The sequence below is a fragment of the Nipponia nippon genome, unplaced genomic scaffold (genome assembly GCF_047370975.1).
Source record: "Nipponia nippon isolate SJK-2023a ecotype South Korea unplaced genomic scaffold, ASM4737097v1 scaffold_3, whole genome shotgun sequence".
Lineage (NCBI taxonomy): Eukaryota > Metazoa > Chordata > Aves > Pelecaniformes > Threskiornithidae > Nipponia > Nipponia nippon.
This window is the reverse complement of record NW_028262347.1, coordinates 29,129,761-29,147,799: the sequence shown is the minus strand read 5'-3', so window position 1 is coordinate 29,147,799 and position 18,039 is coordinate 29,129,761. Positions and strand designations below refer to the sequence as shown.

The window sequence follows — 18,039 nt, the reverse complement described above, 5'->3', positions numbered from 1 at the left end:
CTTAGCCCAAGTTTATCTCAGTTTTGCTACTTTTTCTCCCATTCCTGATTTTTTCCTTCTTCAAAATACGTGCCTTATTCTCTCCATCTAATTCACTGAGCATTGCTAACATTTCCATGCAGTGACGAAGGGGGAATCTAGGCCTCATACAGACATGAGGCGGTTTCTGAATACCTAATGATTTTTTTTAATCTAGAGATATTTTTTGCTTTCTTTTTTTGATGGTGGAATGTTAACTTTTCAGTCTATTCTTTGATCAATACAAGCAATGCAAGTTACGTTCCCAGTCTAGCCTGAAGTGTTCAGTTATCAATTTACAATTTAAATTAACCCTTTCTTTCTTTCTTTCATTTTAAGCACAACCTCAACGTTTGCCTCAGCCAAATACTTCAGCACTGGAAAGGAGTGAGGAAGAAAGTGGCAAAATCCAAAACGGCCATGCGGGTCTGAGTAATGGAAGTGGAATTCACAACGGGGTCAAGCATGCACCTGCAGACAACAGAAAACTTTCGGCTCCTGTTTCAGAAAAAATGCACAGAAAAATTCAGTCCACCTTGTCTGTCAACAGCAACAGCAGCAAGAAGAGTAAAATAAGCTCTGCGTTTTCTCAAAAGCCAGGTACTTCACCTGAAGGTAAGCAGAAATTCTTATTAAAAAAAAACCAAACTGAATAAAGACTAGCCAAACCCCATCCTCTAATAATTACACAGTCAACTGAAAATAATTGAAGTGCATGACTCATGCTCCAGAAGCAAATAGAAATCATTATGATAAAACACAAGTTACTTCCCCAAAGGAAAATACTAAGTATTTGAAGGAAATTGAAGCAATGGGAGATTTCTTGCTTTGAAGCATTAGGCCAACGTAGCCTGATAATGTTTTAGTCTCTCTAGTTAGTATCTTGAACTGATAGAAACTCCTGTCAACATTGTCACATATACACCAGAAAAAAATGTTAAAGCACTAGTTCGAAGCATAGTAAATACTTAAATTCAGTAATGGCAGGCTCCATGAGGGTAGAGTTTGGTTTTGAAAATGCTCTATTAGCAGATATTCTGACTGGCCATGAGGTCTGAACACTAGATAATAAAATTTGAACCTGTGCTTCAATGTTTAACATTCCTTATGCTATACTTGGACTGTAAATAATTTGCACGAAAAAGCTTTGTACTCCCTATGCACTGCTTAAATAAGCAAAAGTAAATAATTTCCCTTATGTTTTAGCTGTGTGTGTATGCTTTCACTGCTTGCAATTACTCTGATGGTCCCAGAGTTCCCGAGCCTCTCCTCAATCCACTGCACTGATACACTCAATGGGCTTTGCTACTGCCTGTTCCAAGAGGGGTGCAGAGGCTCTATAAATTATATTGGTTTGAGGCAGGCATAGATGTGACTTTTTAAAAAAAAATTCTGGGGGGTGGGTACAGACACAGATTCTTAGAGAAATGGGAAATGGTGCTATTCAGTGAAATGGGGAGGATTCTCAGCCTAGATGAAAGGAAGAGGGATCAGAAGGACTGCACATAGTGGCCTGAATGAAGCCTACTAATGTCAGTGGAGTGACTTCTCTTGACTTCAACTACTTCAATCAAACCTACTGAGTGAATCTGTGTAGTAATATCATGAACAGCTTCGCTCGGACTGTGCCATGGGCTGGTCCTCCTTGCTATGGTTTATTTTCATACTTATCTTCAAGAACCTACTGTTATTTTTCTGTTGCTCTTTCAGTCCTCTAAAATTTCTTTCCAAAATCACAGCTTCATACTTGCTATATTCCCCTTATCTCTTTCTGTTATGTGAAATCCAGTCCACCCTCCAGCCTAATATTTTTCTTATATATCAAAAAACTGTAAGTCAAGAGACCTAGATCTGTTCGCATCACTGGTACAAAGTGCAGGCCTTTGAATTTAGGAAATTCAACCTCTGAAAAAGAAATTACAGAGTACTAAAGAGATGGTGCCTGCCTTGTTCATGCCCTTATACAATTATTTATGGCAAGCGCTTCCTTTTTTCTTCTAAAACTATATTGGAATAAATACAGTCAGTGGGTTTTTTGTTTGTTTTTAATAACCTTGACAATGATTATGTCAAATTACTGAATGATTGAGGAGAAAATGAATAAGGTACCTTCAGATATAGCTGTAAGTTCTAATGTATGATTTTAATATCCAACACATGATTGTGTTAGTTGCCTGGAACTGCCAGTATACAATTTGTTGTATAAAGTCAGAAATGTTGATATTTTTAAAGATGTTTGATTAGAATACAGAAAATTATATTGTGTTGTCACACTAACTTACATACTTTCAAAGTACAGAAATACAGGGTAATCCTTACTGTTGCATGTAGTTTCTTGAGTCCCCTAATAGCTAAAATTAAATATATTCAACATTATACATATAACCTTGTAATGTTCTCATTTTGAATGTGGGAACTTGGATATATGCTCTAAATAGCTTGACTCACGCTGCTAATATCTGCTGCTTTAAGTTTTCTGTTAACCAGTCTGAGTGAAGCACAAGTTTTATTGTGCAATGGTTACAGTATATTTAGGGTGTTTGTGTCTACACGTCTGCATACACACAAGTACAAGCCTTCTGACGCTTTCTTCAGTTTTTCTGTAATTCACCCTGTAGGGCTGCATGGGGGAACTATTGGTTATAAGTAATATTCTTATCAAGCTGTTACCTTGCAGGAAGTGTCAGTATACATGTAATTTGTTCTATCATCCCTCAGTTTTTTGATGCATAATCAGAAACTCTAGCAATGGTCAATGGAAACATCTAAAATAACACAGAGATCACTATTTAAGGAAAAATGATTTATCTATAACTTAAAAATAATTGTGTTCATGAATTTAAGAAATGTTAATCCCTTATGAGTATTCCTGGAAGGCTACACTTAAAAAACTTGGTATAATTAGCCAGGTTATTCGTTCAAAGGAGTTTAATTGCATTTAAACCAGCAATATATGTACTTGATGAATTCATCTAACTATACAAAACCAGAAGAGTACACTAGTAAGTCCTGTGACTGAGGATTGCATAGATACTCTTTCAAAACGGTATACACAAATTACTTTGAACGTAACTTCCGCAGATTCTTTGTATTATGGATCATACCTCTGTGGGCAAAGAGGTATTTTTGTGAGCAGTTGTCTCTTCTGATCCAATGATGTTTCTGTAGAAACTATTGAAAAGGTTTACAGGAAGATGGAAAAGATAGGAAACTATTGGAAATTATTTGCAACATTGCTTAACTACTTGGCTTTGCTTTAACTTGTACCATGTTAACCTCATAAGCCATTGATTACTGCTGAAGAACTACTGGGTTTGAGTTTACTTGAAGGTGTGCATTTGTGTTTGTGCATATCTATGCAGTATAATAACTTATATGCAGTTTCTTATGTAATCTTATGCAGAAGGAGACAAATTATATTAATTTTTCTACTGTGAGTGTTGAATATTCAATCACCTGAATTAACTCAGCTACTTCAATTTACTATAGTGTCCAGATAATTTTAGTAGAAAGAAATACAGGTAACCTTGAATGCTTTCTGATACTCCAATTCACTTTAGTTTTGCTATTCCTTTTATACGACCTTGGATTTTATAATCTAATTTATGGTTTGTTTTTTTTTTTTAAACCTGAAAATACATGCCATGTATTTTTACTTCATCTGCCTTGCGTTCCACTTTGAGTGCTCCGCTCTATTGCCAGGCAGGAGAATAACTGGTTTTGTTAAGTGAAACAAAGTGGCCAGAGAAAAGAAATAGAGTATGTCCTCAGAAGGAAGAAAAATGAAAATTCTGGTCATCAAGCTGAGTTTAGACAATGGAAAAGAAAAAGTGTTTTTCACTTCTTACTCGCTCCCAAAAGCTTCATTCTTCTTGTTTCTTCTTAAACGACAAGATGTCAATATTTCTGGAGCACCACACCTATTTGTAATGCAAAATAAGTCCAGGTCTGGTAGTTATTTTGCTCTAGAACTTCTTATCTATTGACAACAGAGAAAATGTGGTAGTGCTTGAAGCAGGATAGAATCGGGAAAAATCCAGGCTTGCCACCCATCCTGCGCAGGAGCGTATTTGGGCTTATGCTTATTTAAAAGGTTAGCAAATGCAGCATGCTGCGTCACATACTGCAGACTTCAGTATATATACCAGAAAGCTAAATGAAGTCCAGTGTTATTTTACCCAGGATATCACGTCTTCCCACAGAGAAGGTCAGTACTGCTCCTGTTGGTCTCCAAAGTACTAGACAGCCCTAATGCAAGCTATAAAGCCCCCCAGTCGCCCACCCCACCAAAATCCCCCCCACCATAGTTAACAACTCTTCTATTAATTTTTCCAGCTGCAAACTCCACTTGTGCTGTAGATCACATCTTGTGAGCTTTCGGAATTGAAGTTGTGTTGGAAGTGCTTAAAATGTAACAGACATTTTGGTAGCTGTAGTATAAAAGCTTTAAAATCTGCCTTTTTAAATGAGCCTGTAGTGTATGGAGTCGTGTCAGCATTCCAGAATATGCTGTTTAGAAACACTTCCACATCCAGTGAGGCTTAGGAGGGTGTGAGTGCACTCACCAGCTCTGCTCTTCCTCTGCATCTATTATTAATCCATATTGTCCCTGAAGAAATCTTACTCAGCTCCATAACTTACACTACAAAAAACCAAAGGAATTATGAAATAGTAGGAGTGTCTCTCTTAAAAAGCAGTTTTTAAACACTGTTTCAGTTCTAAAGATTGTTGAAAGGGACTGGATAGGTTTCAGTGCATATTGGGAATAAAAGATTTTTTTTTTTTTTATTCAAAGACATTTTAATAATATTTTAAATTATTGATGTCAGACGTGTCACAGTTCTTCCAAAACTCTGGTCGGTAGACCACCAGCAAAGAGAATTATCACTCTCTTGCACCTGTTACGTGTAGTGCAGAGAAACACCTTGGAAACCTGAAAAAGCAATTGTAAATGAGTAAAAAGGCGGCAGTCTAGCTACTGTTTGGAAGCAGTGGTACCTGTCCAAAGCAACTTAAAGAGGGGAGGAGGTCTAAAGGAGACAGCAATAAGGCAGCTCAAGAATAAATCTAGATGTTAGGAAAAGGAAGAAAAACGGGTAACTGAATACGTATGTGTATCAGAGTAGTGGAAAGTACGTAATAATGACATATGCAGAGGTGGAGGAGGAAAGGGAAGAAGAAACTGGGCAGTGGGAGGGATGGAAGAGGAAATTAATTAAGGGGGCGGAAGGGGCAAAATGATTCTATGATTCTGTGAAGTAGGCACTAATTATTTTGTAAAAACCAAACCGAATTTTCCTACCAAAACCTTATGAAGCTTGATGTTATGCATTTTTTTTAATCAAAGGCATCATTCATAAAAAGTTAATGATGGAGAGAGGGAATACAGGTTTTAATTCCATTTTGAAATGCAGCTCTCACTTCTGGTCAAGTTGCTGTGACCTCACAAGTTACTACGTTTGTCAAGGTAGTTCCCACAGCTCCAGTAACTTGTGATAATTTGCATTTAGGGTGGTACTTCACATATTCAAAAGGCTGAGAGCATACACAATTGCTGTATTTATCTGGAAATGGTAGCTTGTTAAACTATGGTGAGTGGATCATGAGCCTGCCTCCTGTATGTACGGTGAGATCTTCACTTTTTTCCTTCCCAGGCTCTCTACACCAGAGAGGCACCAGAAGGCATCTTCTTTCCAAGGATTTTTTTCAAGATCGGTCTTAGGAAGTATAATAAAGCTAGATGCAGGAGTGAAGTAGATAAAGCTTGCAGGATGCGGGTGAGACTCTGGGGAAGGACAGGCAATGTAGGCTTGCTGCCAGATTTAAGTTACCACTCGTGCTTTTCCAGGAGCAAGGCCTGAAGCAACCTTCCTCAACCTTCTGGACTGTGTATCTTGTCCTACTGAGCTTAGAGATGCAGTGAACAATCTCACCCAACATGTGTTTTTTTTTAAAATTCAACATTTCAGGGTGCATTTGAATGAGACTTTTTTCCCCCCTTCTTTTTAGTATAATGCAACTTCATCTGTTCTAGATGTTGAATTCAAGCATGGGGTTGGTGGGCACTGTTTAACTCACGCTGCTGACTACATTAATTTATTAGAGTATCCCAAGTGATATTGATGGCTTAACTGAAGACAAAGCAAGTCCACCGAATAGCCTGTGTGTTAAGCTAGGGTCTTAAGAACCACTAGGTATGTACACATGGAAAGTAGTGAGTAGTTCTCTTAGCAGGGTAGCAGAGCTCTGTTTGAAATAGGAGCATCTTACTTTGGTTTATATAACTTTGTATAAACTGAAAAAGTTTTCAGTCAACTTTACTTTCCTTTTGGGCATATGATTTTGAATAGGATTTTTTTTTTTCCAAGTGCCGCAAGAGCAGCAGTAAGTTTTCCTTTATATATCGTTCTGTCATTGGATTGGTATCATTTACTGAAAGTCAGTATGACTGTGTATTATACTATGAATAGCCTAATATTGCAGAATACCTGCTGGCCATCTCTCTCTCTCTCTCTCTTTTTTTTTTTTTTTTTTTTTTATAAAAACCATACATACACTTCTGAAATCCATCCCATAGCATTAAGTAACATTTAGGCAGCTACTTACTTAGTATCCTGCAAAACTCTCTACTAGATTTGTGTCTGAACACAAAGCACTAAACAGAGGGCTTTTTGTTAGACAAGGTTGTATCAGAACGCAGTCAATCAAGCAATTGGCAAATATCATTATCATATGGTCAGACTTGTGATTTTTAATAAGGCATTTTGAAGAGTGCTGCGTTTTATGCATGATGTGTATATATATATATATATATATATATTTGTTTGCATGGAAGTCTTGGGAGGTGATTTACATGTTGTGTAACAGGAGTGAGTGGAAAACAGGGCCTGTAATGAAAAAAGGTCTTCCCGCAGAATCCATTTTATAAGGTCATGATCTAGCTAGCACCTAACTAGTACAGGTATTTGCAGTGATGAGCAATGGCAATGAAAGCTTCATATTCTAAGGAAGCCTTAGATATTGTAAATTGGCACGTTACTTAGTATATCTGTATGTTTCAACTGGATCTTTTTACTCTTGAGGTTATATTGGTATGGAGAGTTTAGAATACAAGCTTTGATGAAGTTTCCATGTGTTTTGCAGTGTAATTTGCCTGTTCAGGCAACGTTTTAATTTTCTTGATCAATAGAGATGATTGTTTTCTATTTTAAAATGCTGAAATATCACCTATATTATGATTTGTAACTGTATTTCCCCCCATCTAAATAAAGGTAGCTCTGTTATCTAGGGATAACTGTACTCCATGTGACAGGTCAGTTTGTTCTTTCTGCATTTCTTATTTTTCCTTGAGCATTTTCCTGGGTGCAGTGAGTTTTCTGAAGGGGATGGGTGGCAGAGGCTGCACACCAACCCCATATGTTAGAGGAACGATGGTGTGATGGCATGCATGCTGCTGCTCAGTAAGTTTACGCCCCACCTCTGTGTAATGCACACCTTTAAGAAACTTGTGCTGGGTGGTTTCTCTTGGCTTGCCGTGCCGTTCTGGCTGTGGGCTGTCTCTGCCATCAGCACCACATGTTCATCCCCGCCACTGCCGGCTCCGTGCCACCGGCCAGCGGGACGCCTGTAGCACCTGCTGGGGCTTCTGTTCAGGACTCTGCAGGGGACCTGGAGTAAGCCCCCGCTGAGGACCTCAGCTGCCACTTTGATTGCGGTTTTGCCCTTTTCGATTCTTGCTGTGAGACAGCAGAGTGCCTGGAGATCTGTTTTGAGTTGTCTGAACTCAGTGAATATAGTTAGTAAGAAGCTGACCAGGGTCGCTATCCTGTAAGTGAGCTTATTTACCATTGCAAACATGAAAACCTTTTATCGTATGTAACCTGCCTGCTTGGTATGAAAGCGTATTGGGTCAGTTTGTCACAGGTTAGTGTCAAACATTACAAAAGCAGCATAGATCAGCCTGTGCATGTGTTTCTCTGTACATTTTTCAGTTTGACTTCTGCATCCCTTGTACAGTTTTGATGGTTGATAGTTCTCTTAAAAGTCTGTTTCTTAAGTAGAGCTGCAGCTTTTCATAAAAATGAAGAGGAGGTGATAAAAGGGAAGTTGAAATAAAAGCAATATACATTTCAGTATTTAAAAGGAATTGGATATCAGGGTAATACCTGTATGCAAAAATTTTAGAAATAAAAAGTAGTGTGCATGTGCAAATGTTTAAAGACATGGACAAAAATTAAAGTTGATTTATTGTCGATATTGTTTCTTTTCCTTAAATGAGCATAGCTGTTACAGCTGGGATAAGGTGTAAAGTGAGGCTCTCTGGGCTTTGAATAATGGTGTGTAAACAGTTTTAGGGGATTTTAGGCTATTTCTTGTCTGCATATTGTCTGTGGTAACATTTATAAACCCAGTTAAAATAGATGTTACATATACTGTATATACTCTGGTTAAATCAGCACAAAGTAGCTGGATGTGTGTGTATGATAAAAGCAGCAAAACCTTGGGACGAATTGATTGGGTTTCTATTTGCCTTGGCGTTGTTTAACAGTTTTGATGAAGTTTCCTAACAAATCGGCAACTTTTGGGGATGTGCCAAAGAACTAAGGAAACAGCTTTACTTACTTTGATATTTAAAAATGCTGCATGGGATGACCCTTTTAACTTCAGGTTTAACTTTCATCCCAGGCAAATTGAAAGGGTAATTGACGATGAGCTTTTGTGTCTGAAAGCTCATCTTTTTTCCCTAACTGTGAGTTGATCTAATAAAATATACTATCACTGCATACTGACCAAGCCTATTATAATTTATGCCATTCAGCATAGCTTTTGGAGCTTGGGTCATAGTCAAAAAATGTGATACTGTGTTTTGATGAAATCAAATGCGTTTGATAAAGGAACTAAGGCAAATGTACTGTTTTGTTTGGGTTTTTTTTGTATAAAGTATATCTCTGTACAGTGTTTGACACCCCACATCCTCACTTTTGGGTAGTGCCGATCTGTTGTGCAGCATTTCTACATTAATTAGAGAAAAGGGTAATAGAACTTAAAAGCAATGGAAATTTGAGACTGGTGTGGTGTAGTGTGGAAGTCCTAAGGTAAAGCTTATCTTCATTAATGGTGGGCTTAAGTAATGAGACATAGACTAATTTCTTCGATCTCTGTGAAAGTATTTAATGAAAACTTAAACCCCAAGAAACTTGGGAGTTAACCGTTTATCAACAGTGCTGCATCATGAACATCAAGGCAGACGAAGTTTGGTCCTTGGTAAAGACATACCTCTAATTCTTAATTGTATTAGTATATCTAATGGGAAAAGAAGAATAAGAAAACCTCCAATTATAAAAAAAAAAAAAAGGAAGTAAAGAAATAGATTTTTAAGCTAGCCTCTCTTTGCAGAACTACAGTGTCATAACCAATATTGCTGTATCATTTCTTTATCAGAAAAGACTAAAATATATTCAGTTTCCAGAAAACATGTCACACATTAAGATCATAACATTTACTTTTTTTTCCAAATTCTTCCCAAATATATAAATTAAGTTTAGTTCCAGTTGGATTAATGTGTTCCACTACTCACTCATCTGCAAAAACTATTAGGATTTTCATGTGGTAAGGTCAAAGAGTGGAAGTTAAGTATAGTCTTTATTATTAATCTGTTAAAATAGTTTTGAAATTTAAAATAATCTGTAATTTAAAATAGTCTCTTTGGTCTTGGAAGCAGGAAAGAATTATTAGGGAGTCTTGTGCAAGAAGTGAAATATATTTTAGTGGTCTCCAACATGGTAATGAAAAACCTGAGGTCATCTCTTTTGGAATGAGTTTTATATAGCATCTTCTTCATAGCTGGATTCCACTGATCCTGACACCCTGCAAAAGCAACCAAAGGAAGTGGTTTTTAGCTGTATGATTTTTTCTATGGAACTGACAGGTTGCTGTAGGAATATGGGTACTAGAGAAGGATGTGTGAATTTTGTGTAGCATGTAGATTTGTTATTGTTACAAAAAACCACTGTGACTGCATCTTTTCCTTTTCCTTATAATTACATTCTGTTGATAAGCTAAGAAGTAGGAGTCATACATGGAAGAAATTATTCTTCCATGCATTTTATCCGAATGTATTACAGACCTTTAGAGTCATGATTCTGAATTCAGCAAGTTAGGTAGGGCTAGGTAACAGCATGTTTTGTCATGTGTTAAATAATTGCTACCCGGATAGCTATTAAAAGTCAATAACATGAAGAATATAAAAGCATGATTATTTCAGGTTTGTCCTTGAAATGTGGATCAAAGTTTATGTTCATTGTACAAATGAGTCACTGAAAGAATGAGGAGAGCAGTAAAGGGTATCTCTACTTTATGTTAAGTGTTTGTGTAGGTTAAGTAAAATTGTTATATAAAGATTTTCTAAATGGAAAACTAGGTTTGCAATCTGGGGAGCAGGAAATAAAAATAAACAGTGGGTAAATAAATCCTTTTAGTGTTTCAGTCAGTGGAGAAGAGATGGAAAGAAAGACCCTCCACAGAGGTTCCATCATAGCACTAATGGTCAAAATTTCTTTCTGTGTCTTGGACCATTTTTGATAGGTTTTTACCTTTGAAATACCTTATTTGAATCAAACAGCCTCTCCTTGTAAGTATTGATTTAGTGGTTTTTTAGATTAGGAGGGAAAAGTTCTCATGTGGATCCAGAAAGTGCTTTCTCAGTGCAGTCCCTTCTGTTTAACCTATGAACTCTGTCTCTTGTCCATCAATAAATATGTATATTATAATTTCTGTGAATGCTTATTTCTCTCCCTGCAATTTCACATATCCCTGCATGAGGCAGGAAAGATTTGTTTGAGCATCTTATTTTCAATACTGATACACATAAAGTTTTATTATGGTGTTTTGTTTAAAAAAACATTTGTAGAACAAAATTTATTGGGGTATTAGCTTCTTTCAGCTGTGTTTTAAAGATGCAAAATAGTAAAACCCTCAGTTCCTCAAATATGAAGGCTTCTTGGATAGAACTCTTGGCTTCTTTATCTTTTTCCTTCATATTAAAAGAAAATCTGAAAGGAGATTGTACCTGAACAAATTTACCACCATCTCCATGACAACCAGCTAATTAATCTCTATCGGTCTGGCTTTGGTCCTCTTCAGTGAACTGATACTCCCCAGCTTTATTTCACATATCTTCTGGGTTTTCTATGAAGGTCGTTTATTTAGTGACAGTATTTCTTTGGGAAAAGCAGCCTTTTAATACAAGCAACAACTTTCTTTAAAAACAGCTCAATCTTACCTGTCGTTTTCTCTCTGTTTTGCTTCCTGCACAGTAGTAGGGAGTTTTTTGAGTTTTTTTTTTTTATTCCTTCTTGCTATTCCTGATATTTCCATTTTTTTCTTTTGGCCATAAGTGTTCCTTTTGTATATTATGACTGTGACTACATTGCAGTACACATATTCCCAAGCTAAGTTTGGATTTAAGTAGTGTAGTAAGTAGAAGAACAATCCCCAGCAGTGTGATGTTTAGAGTGGGCTAAGAGCTCAGGTAGTTACTTTGATTCTTTGGACAGAATTTGCAGGTCTGAGCCTCTATCACTGCACTGCTATAAGTATTTGTGCTTGCTAGTGTACAGTCTTCTCTACGCTATTCTGCAGTGTTACAGGTACTTCAAATCAGTCAAGATACTTGCCGCAGTTACTGCATCATTTTTGATGTCATAAATATGTTTAGGAGGTCTGGTAGTTGTGTTACTGTTGCAAGTAATCACAAGCTTTCCCCTATGATAACAGTCTCCAGCCTGTGAACTGTGAGAACATAACGTCTGTAGATGGTGAGACCAAATGCCCATATAGCTCAATATCCTGTCTTTCCTACAGGCCTCTCATAGCAGATACCTGTGATAGATAGACTATAGGAACAGAGAAAGAATGAGATGGTACAGGATATTTTTCCCATGAGCATTTTCCCAGTCTTCAATAGTCTGTGGCTAAAGGAGTTCAAGGCTTGCAAGCAGTAAAAAGAAGAATGAAATCTGAGGCTAGGAAAGAACAATAATTCTCTATCCTGAACATTTCTTGTATTTTTAAGTTTTCATTTTCTTTCTGGATGACTGTTCACTGCCTTTTACAAGTGAAATATGCTTATACATATAAATTTATACGTTATGTGCTTACTATGGGAGGAGAGTGAAAACAACTGAGTATATCCCTCACTCCTGCAGTCTCCTTTTCACTGACACATTTAGTTCCAGTCTTTGTGTTTTTATGTCATGTCTTATGGATGTATTAATTGTTTGAAGTTGTTCCATATATTTACTCTTTAGGTGCCGTATTTTTTGCAGACAGTTTGTGGGACACCTCAGTTATCTCATGTAATTTAGTAGTACTTATGAGAGATGGGTATCGATGTTCAGGTGTAGTTATGAACTTTATTGAAGATTGAAGTAGTACATTAAAAGGATTGCCAAGAGATTTGTGTAGAAAACCTATAGAAAAATCTGTATTTTGACTGAATGCTTTATATATTGTTGAAAGTACAGAAATACATATGACGTGCTGTTATGCTGGTTTTAAGGTGTGCGTAAAACTATAAAGAAAGCAAGAATGTTCTAGCAACTCCCTTAGTTGTGTTCATAAATAGAAAGCCAACAAAAAAGCTTCAGAAGGGCAAGATGCACTGGGAGAGGCTGGAAAGAATTTTAGATAGTTTCCTTCATAAGCTGATTTTGTAAATTTTTTTTTTAATTACTTTGTGGGCCTGCTGGAAGAAGTTATGGCTGAAGATAATAGATACCGATATTTTACATAATAAATGACTGGAGAAATGGATCTAAGCAGATATTTAGTACTTGGGATTTGCATGAAGTGAAGTGGTGAAAGGAAACTCGCACCAAAACCAGTACTGAATTGGAGATGAGTTAGGCTGCAAAAGTGATCTTGAAGATGGGAAACTTCTTTGTGTTAGATTATGTCTATTCTGAATCATTGTCTTTCAGCTTCTTATTTGACATTTTGATATATCTGGATTTAGAATAACTGTTATTAATGATTTCTTCTTTTTTCTTTCCTTTTTTTTTTTTTGTTTTGTTTATTCATACATGACATGCTACTGAACTGGTACGTGTGAAGATTGCTGTGTTCATTGTATCCTGGCTTGCTTGTTCTGTGAATTTCTCACGCTCTGTAACATTGTTCTGGGACAAGCATCCTGTGGCATCTGCACATCGGAGGCCTGCTGCTGTTGCTGTGGGGACGAGATGGGGGATGACTGTAACTGCCCGTGCGATATGGACTGTGGCATAATGGACGCATGTTGTGAATCTTCAGATTGCTTGGAGATCTGCATGGAATGCTGTGGGATCTGCTTCCCATCATGAAATATTTATCCCTTTTTATTTTATTCTCTATAAAACTGGAGAGCTTTTCTTTAAATACATTTGAAGAAAGACAAGGTAAGATTTTCACAGAACCAACTGGTATTGCACTGTTAATTCCCTATATATAAATATTTTTTTTTTAAAAGCAATCCTCAAATCTGTATTCTAACACAAATTGTATAGTTTTGTATGTGAAACTCAAGCTACATTCCAGCTTCCTTTTGGCTTTGCAAACGGAAGACTGTATTGAAACCGAATTACAGGCCTGATACCGCAGGCTGTATGAGGGCAAAATTGCCATTCAAATTGAGTGACAGGTTTTGGTCAGAGAAGAGACTACAGGGCAAAGCCTTAAGTGTTTGCCTTTACCTGCATTAATGTTTAAATGCTCAAATGCCTCCATGCATGACATGCCTTTACAGGCATTCTGAAAAGCAAAATGTCTTTATTTCAATCTCTTTAGGTTGAAAGCAACTTTGCTCTGTTATTTTAAACTTAATTCAAAAGTCAGCATCAAGAATCTACTGTTGGTTTTGCTACAGTGGTCGCATTGGCAATATTGCTTTTGTTTTGAATGTCTCATTGGTTTGTGAGAGATTCCTGTTATTTTCCATTGTTGGTATTGATACTATGGGAAAATCCGGCAAACTAAAGTCAATGTAAGTTTTACCAAGATTTTGTTGTTATCAGTCAAGACAGAATAGAGAACTTATATTTTACTTCAGTACTAATATTACTTGAAATGCTTCTTTTTAGAAAGAGACTTGGAAATCTGTGTAGACATGAAATATATCCTTAAACTAACAGACTAACTAATAGATGAACAAATCTTCAAAATTTGGCTATAAAAGGGAAATCATCAGAAGTTAACTCAAGAATCTAAACCTGTACATTAGTTGCCTTGTCAGTGTTTGTGGCTTTACAGCCAGTATCACGTAACTTAGTATTTACTTCTTCACTGTGTGAGAAAGATCCACAGAGGATGGCAGAATTTACACAGGGTATAAAGACCAAAATAAAACTGACTTGATCCAGGAATTCTGTCATTGAATGCAAAAAGCAAATGCAAAAATGTTTATTCTTGGATACATTTGAAGTATTATTTTTAAATAACTGTGTAAAAAAAGGACATTTTAAAAATGTATTATATCCTTTAAAAATAAAAGGAATATGATTTAAAATGTTTGAAAAATACAGTTAGATTCGAGTGGGCAACTTTCCCTACTACACCGTTAAGCTTTTCTGAAAAATATCTTTGTCATTGTAATTGTGAAATGAATATGGTCCAGCACTTAAAGAGGTTTATGGCATTCCCAGATTTAGGGAATAATGGTACCCATTTTCTTGACCATCTGCTAGTTTCTCCCCTCCATGTCTGTAACTCATTAACTTTTCTGTGCAAATCACCTATACATCTTGATCTCACATACAAACTTTCCTATCTACACTCCAGATTTCCCATTTATAGATTGTTGGATCTTGTAAATTTAGGCCTTGTTACAAGAGTCATCGATAGCCAATAGATTATTTCTGTTGGGTGAATTTACCATAAATGTCTCTTTCCGCTGTAGTGAATTCAATTTATGTAAATGTGACAAGCTAAAGATCACAGGAGTGTGAAGCTAAGTCAACAAATGGTCTGATATTAACCAAAGCTTCCCCCTGTGAACACTGACTAGTAGTGCCTACTACTGCAAGTTATCACTGAAGGTAACAGCCAAATCTTCAACTATACTAGGGAACTGGGAGGTGTTATGTTTCGCCTAAACCTCTGCAATATTGTGGTGTATTCTGATGCAATGCAGATTTACTCAGAGGGTTTCGTATCTGTTTTTTGATAGTTACTACAAGAACTGATTCTTATAGTGTTGTTTTGGTTTTTTTTTTTTCCAAGTATTGGGCCAGATTCAGGTCTGTGTTGCATAAATGAAGTGCATTTCCATTAATGTCAGAATATTCCATTGGTTTAGCTCCAGCTAGAGAGCTCAAAGATATTATGGTAATAGGCAGGCTAATAAGGAATCATATAGTTAAATTGATAAATTCCCTGAGCTCAGAATCAGGCCCATGGGGCTCAATTATGACTCCTAAAAGTCTGAACCACATTGGGAAGGGGGAAGAGATGCCTTGGTTGAGTGGCAGTGCCTGGAGGCATTTTGCCTTTGTAAGGCATAATGCCTCTGGGGAAATTGGGGGCATCACAGTGAGCACTGGGACTCAATGCACCTTGGAAAAAGTGTAGACAGTGCTTCACCCATTGTAGGTCTATGGTTGACACTGTGGTGGTGGGGACATGCTCTCTGGGGCTAGGCAGCACCATTAGCTGTCCTTCCTTGTGTCCTTCTGGTCACGGAGAGGTGAATTTATGACTGTTTCTTGTCTGATTGTGCTTTTGGGGACAGGGAAGAGGACTTCCAGTCTCCAGTCCTGCCCCGATGTCCGTGCCCTGCCAGAGCAGTTCCAGTTTTGTGTTTGGAAAACTGCACTTCTGCATATCGAGCTTTTAGTGAATACTGGATGTTAGTAAAAATTACTTTTACCACAGGATGATATAGTATATATATAAAAAAAATTGGTCTAGAGAGTCCTTTTTCTGTGTAAAACTTTATACAGTTTGCTCTGCACAAACCCTTGTTTCTGCTTACGGGAACTCAGAGGTTTTTTTGGTTGATTGAAATTATGAAAACCTGGGAAATGTATTTACTTCCAGTACTGTCAAAATACAAATACTAATACAGCAACTCTGTTCATGCATATATGCATATGCGTACAGACTTTCTCACACGTGCACACACACACATATGCAGACATGTTATTTCCTTTCCCACTGCATTTGTGAAATACTAGGAAGTGAAAATAGTGTTTATTAACCCTCATAGTGATTAGAAGTATCAAAGTATTACGGACAATTGAAAAAAAAAAAAATTGTGTGATTTGTTTGACATTTAAATGTAATCTGCTACTATTTGTCATAGAGATATTAGGACTTTGATAAAATGTATCTTTGTAGCAGAGAATATTAGTATGTAGTTTAAGGAATTCCTTTCTATATTTATATTCTTAAATTCTGTTTTATAATTTTCACTCTATAGCAATCTGTAAGCACCTTGTGTAATTAAAACAAGCAGAATTAGGAGACAAATGTGAAAATATAGTTTAAATAAAATTAAAACTTCAGAACTTAACTGTCTATTTTATAATAGTTCTTTTGAACTTGTACAGTGTTTCAGTGTATAGTTCTGCAAACTGGCCCATTTGAAAAAATGGTAGCTTGCTATTTGTATTTTATATCGACTGGATGTGCTATTCTCAAATACTATTTTGAAATAAAGATCTTTATTTTGAAACTTTGGGATATCTTCTTCTTCTAGTCTTGCCCTGTTACTCTTCTGAATGATAATTTTATGTCTTATTTGTGATTTTTCTGTTATAACACTTACTGAAAGCTTTGGCCTTTGGGTGATTTGCACAGAGGGTGAGCCAGTGTAGGTGAGTTCTCTTACATATGCAGCTAAACCAACTCAGGCACTGGAAGCTGCTCTAGCAGGAATCTCCAACAGTAAAAAAAGTTTGTCATTAAGAGGGCAAATTAATTCCTTAGTGTAATTGTATTAATGAGGTGGAATTCCAGTAATGATTAAATTGGATCAAAATGAAAATTATCGCAATACATCTGCCGCAACAATCTTTGGTTTACTAAAAACAAGCTGAACAGAAAGGGTAGTCAGTTCATAGTACTGCAGTAGACATATTAAAGTCTAATGGCCTTTGTGGCCTATGAAGCTGAAGGCTTATACACTGTACCACTATTTTAAAGTAAGGTATGTTTTTAAAATCAGTTAGTTTAAACACAGATAGAGTAGACCGCTTCATCTGTGATTTAAACAAAGATTTCTTTCATGTTGGCTTAAGCCAAGTGTGAACATGCCTATGCTACTTTAAAACTGCAGAAACTGCATGTCTACAGTCTCTTGCACTAATTTTTCTGTGTCTATTCTAAATTTATTGAACAGTTTACCATGTCTGTGTATACGTGGGCCCTTAGAGGGTCTAAAATAACTGTAATATGTCTCTCTGGATGTTAACGGAGGTAATACGTTAGAACTGACAGAAATTCTGTGCTTGAATGTGTACCATGAAGTCTTGCTGTTGAGACTGTATACCATGAAGTCTTGCTGTTGAGACTGTATGCCAACCTTGGCTTAGAAAATTCATGAAAGAGAACCAATAAAAGCATAGACAAATAGCACTGTTTGAGACTTATTACAGGTGTTCTAGCTGGTATCTGTAATACATAATGCTAGAAAGAAATGGCTTCTATGAAGAGGGATCATGATCAACATTTGGGAGCTTTTGGATTGAATATTGACTCTATTTCAACTATAGTACTTGTGTTAAGAACTGTTTGTTGAGTTTGGTGAATCATTGCTTTTGTAAAATAATCTTCTGATTGAAAAGTTTTTCTGAGCTGTTCACACATTTTTAAAAGAAATTGTCTTAATGATTACAATATTTGATGTGTGTTCTTGGAGAGCAATGCCAATTGTATTGATATATTTCCACAGTAAAGCTCCTTAGCCCCAAAATTAAATTAAAGATTAGAAAAATATCTCCCTAGTATCTTTCAGTCCCTCTCTCTGTCTATATTTAAGTGTGCACA

The 18,039-nt window shown here is 36.6% G+C and overlaps 1 protein-coding gene across 5 annotated transcripts in view; it reads left to right on the top strand.

The window, feature by feature from the left end:
• MDFIC (MyoD family inhibitor domain containing) overlaps window positions 1-16,564 on the top strand; it is a 53,169-nt gene extending 36,605 nt beyond the window's left edge. For all 5 annotated transcript variants that reach the window (XM_087768023.1, XM_087768024.1, XM_087768027.1 and 2 more), the window contains 2 exons: window positions 358-633; window positions 13,132-16,564. In XM_087768023.1, the coding sequence (XP_087624149.1) occupies window positions 358-633; window positions 13,132-13,379 (524 nt within the window). In that variant the 3' untranslated portion in view covers window positions 13,380-16,564. The remainder of the gene's footprint in view (window positions 1-357; window positions 634-13,131) is intronic.
• The last annotated feature ends 1,475 nt before the right edge of the window (window positions 16,565-18,039 follow it).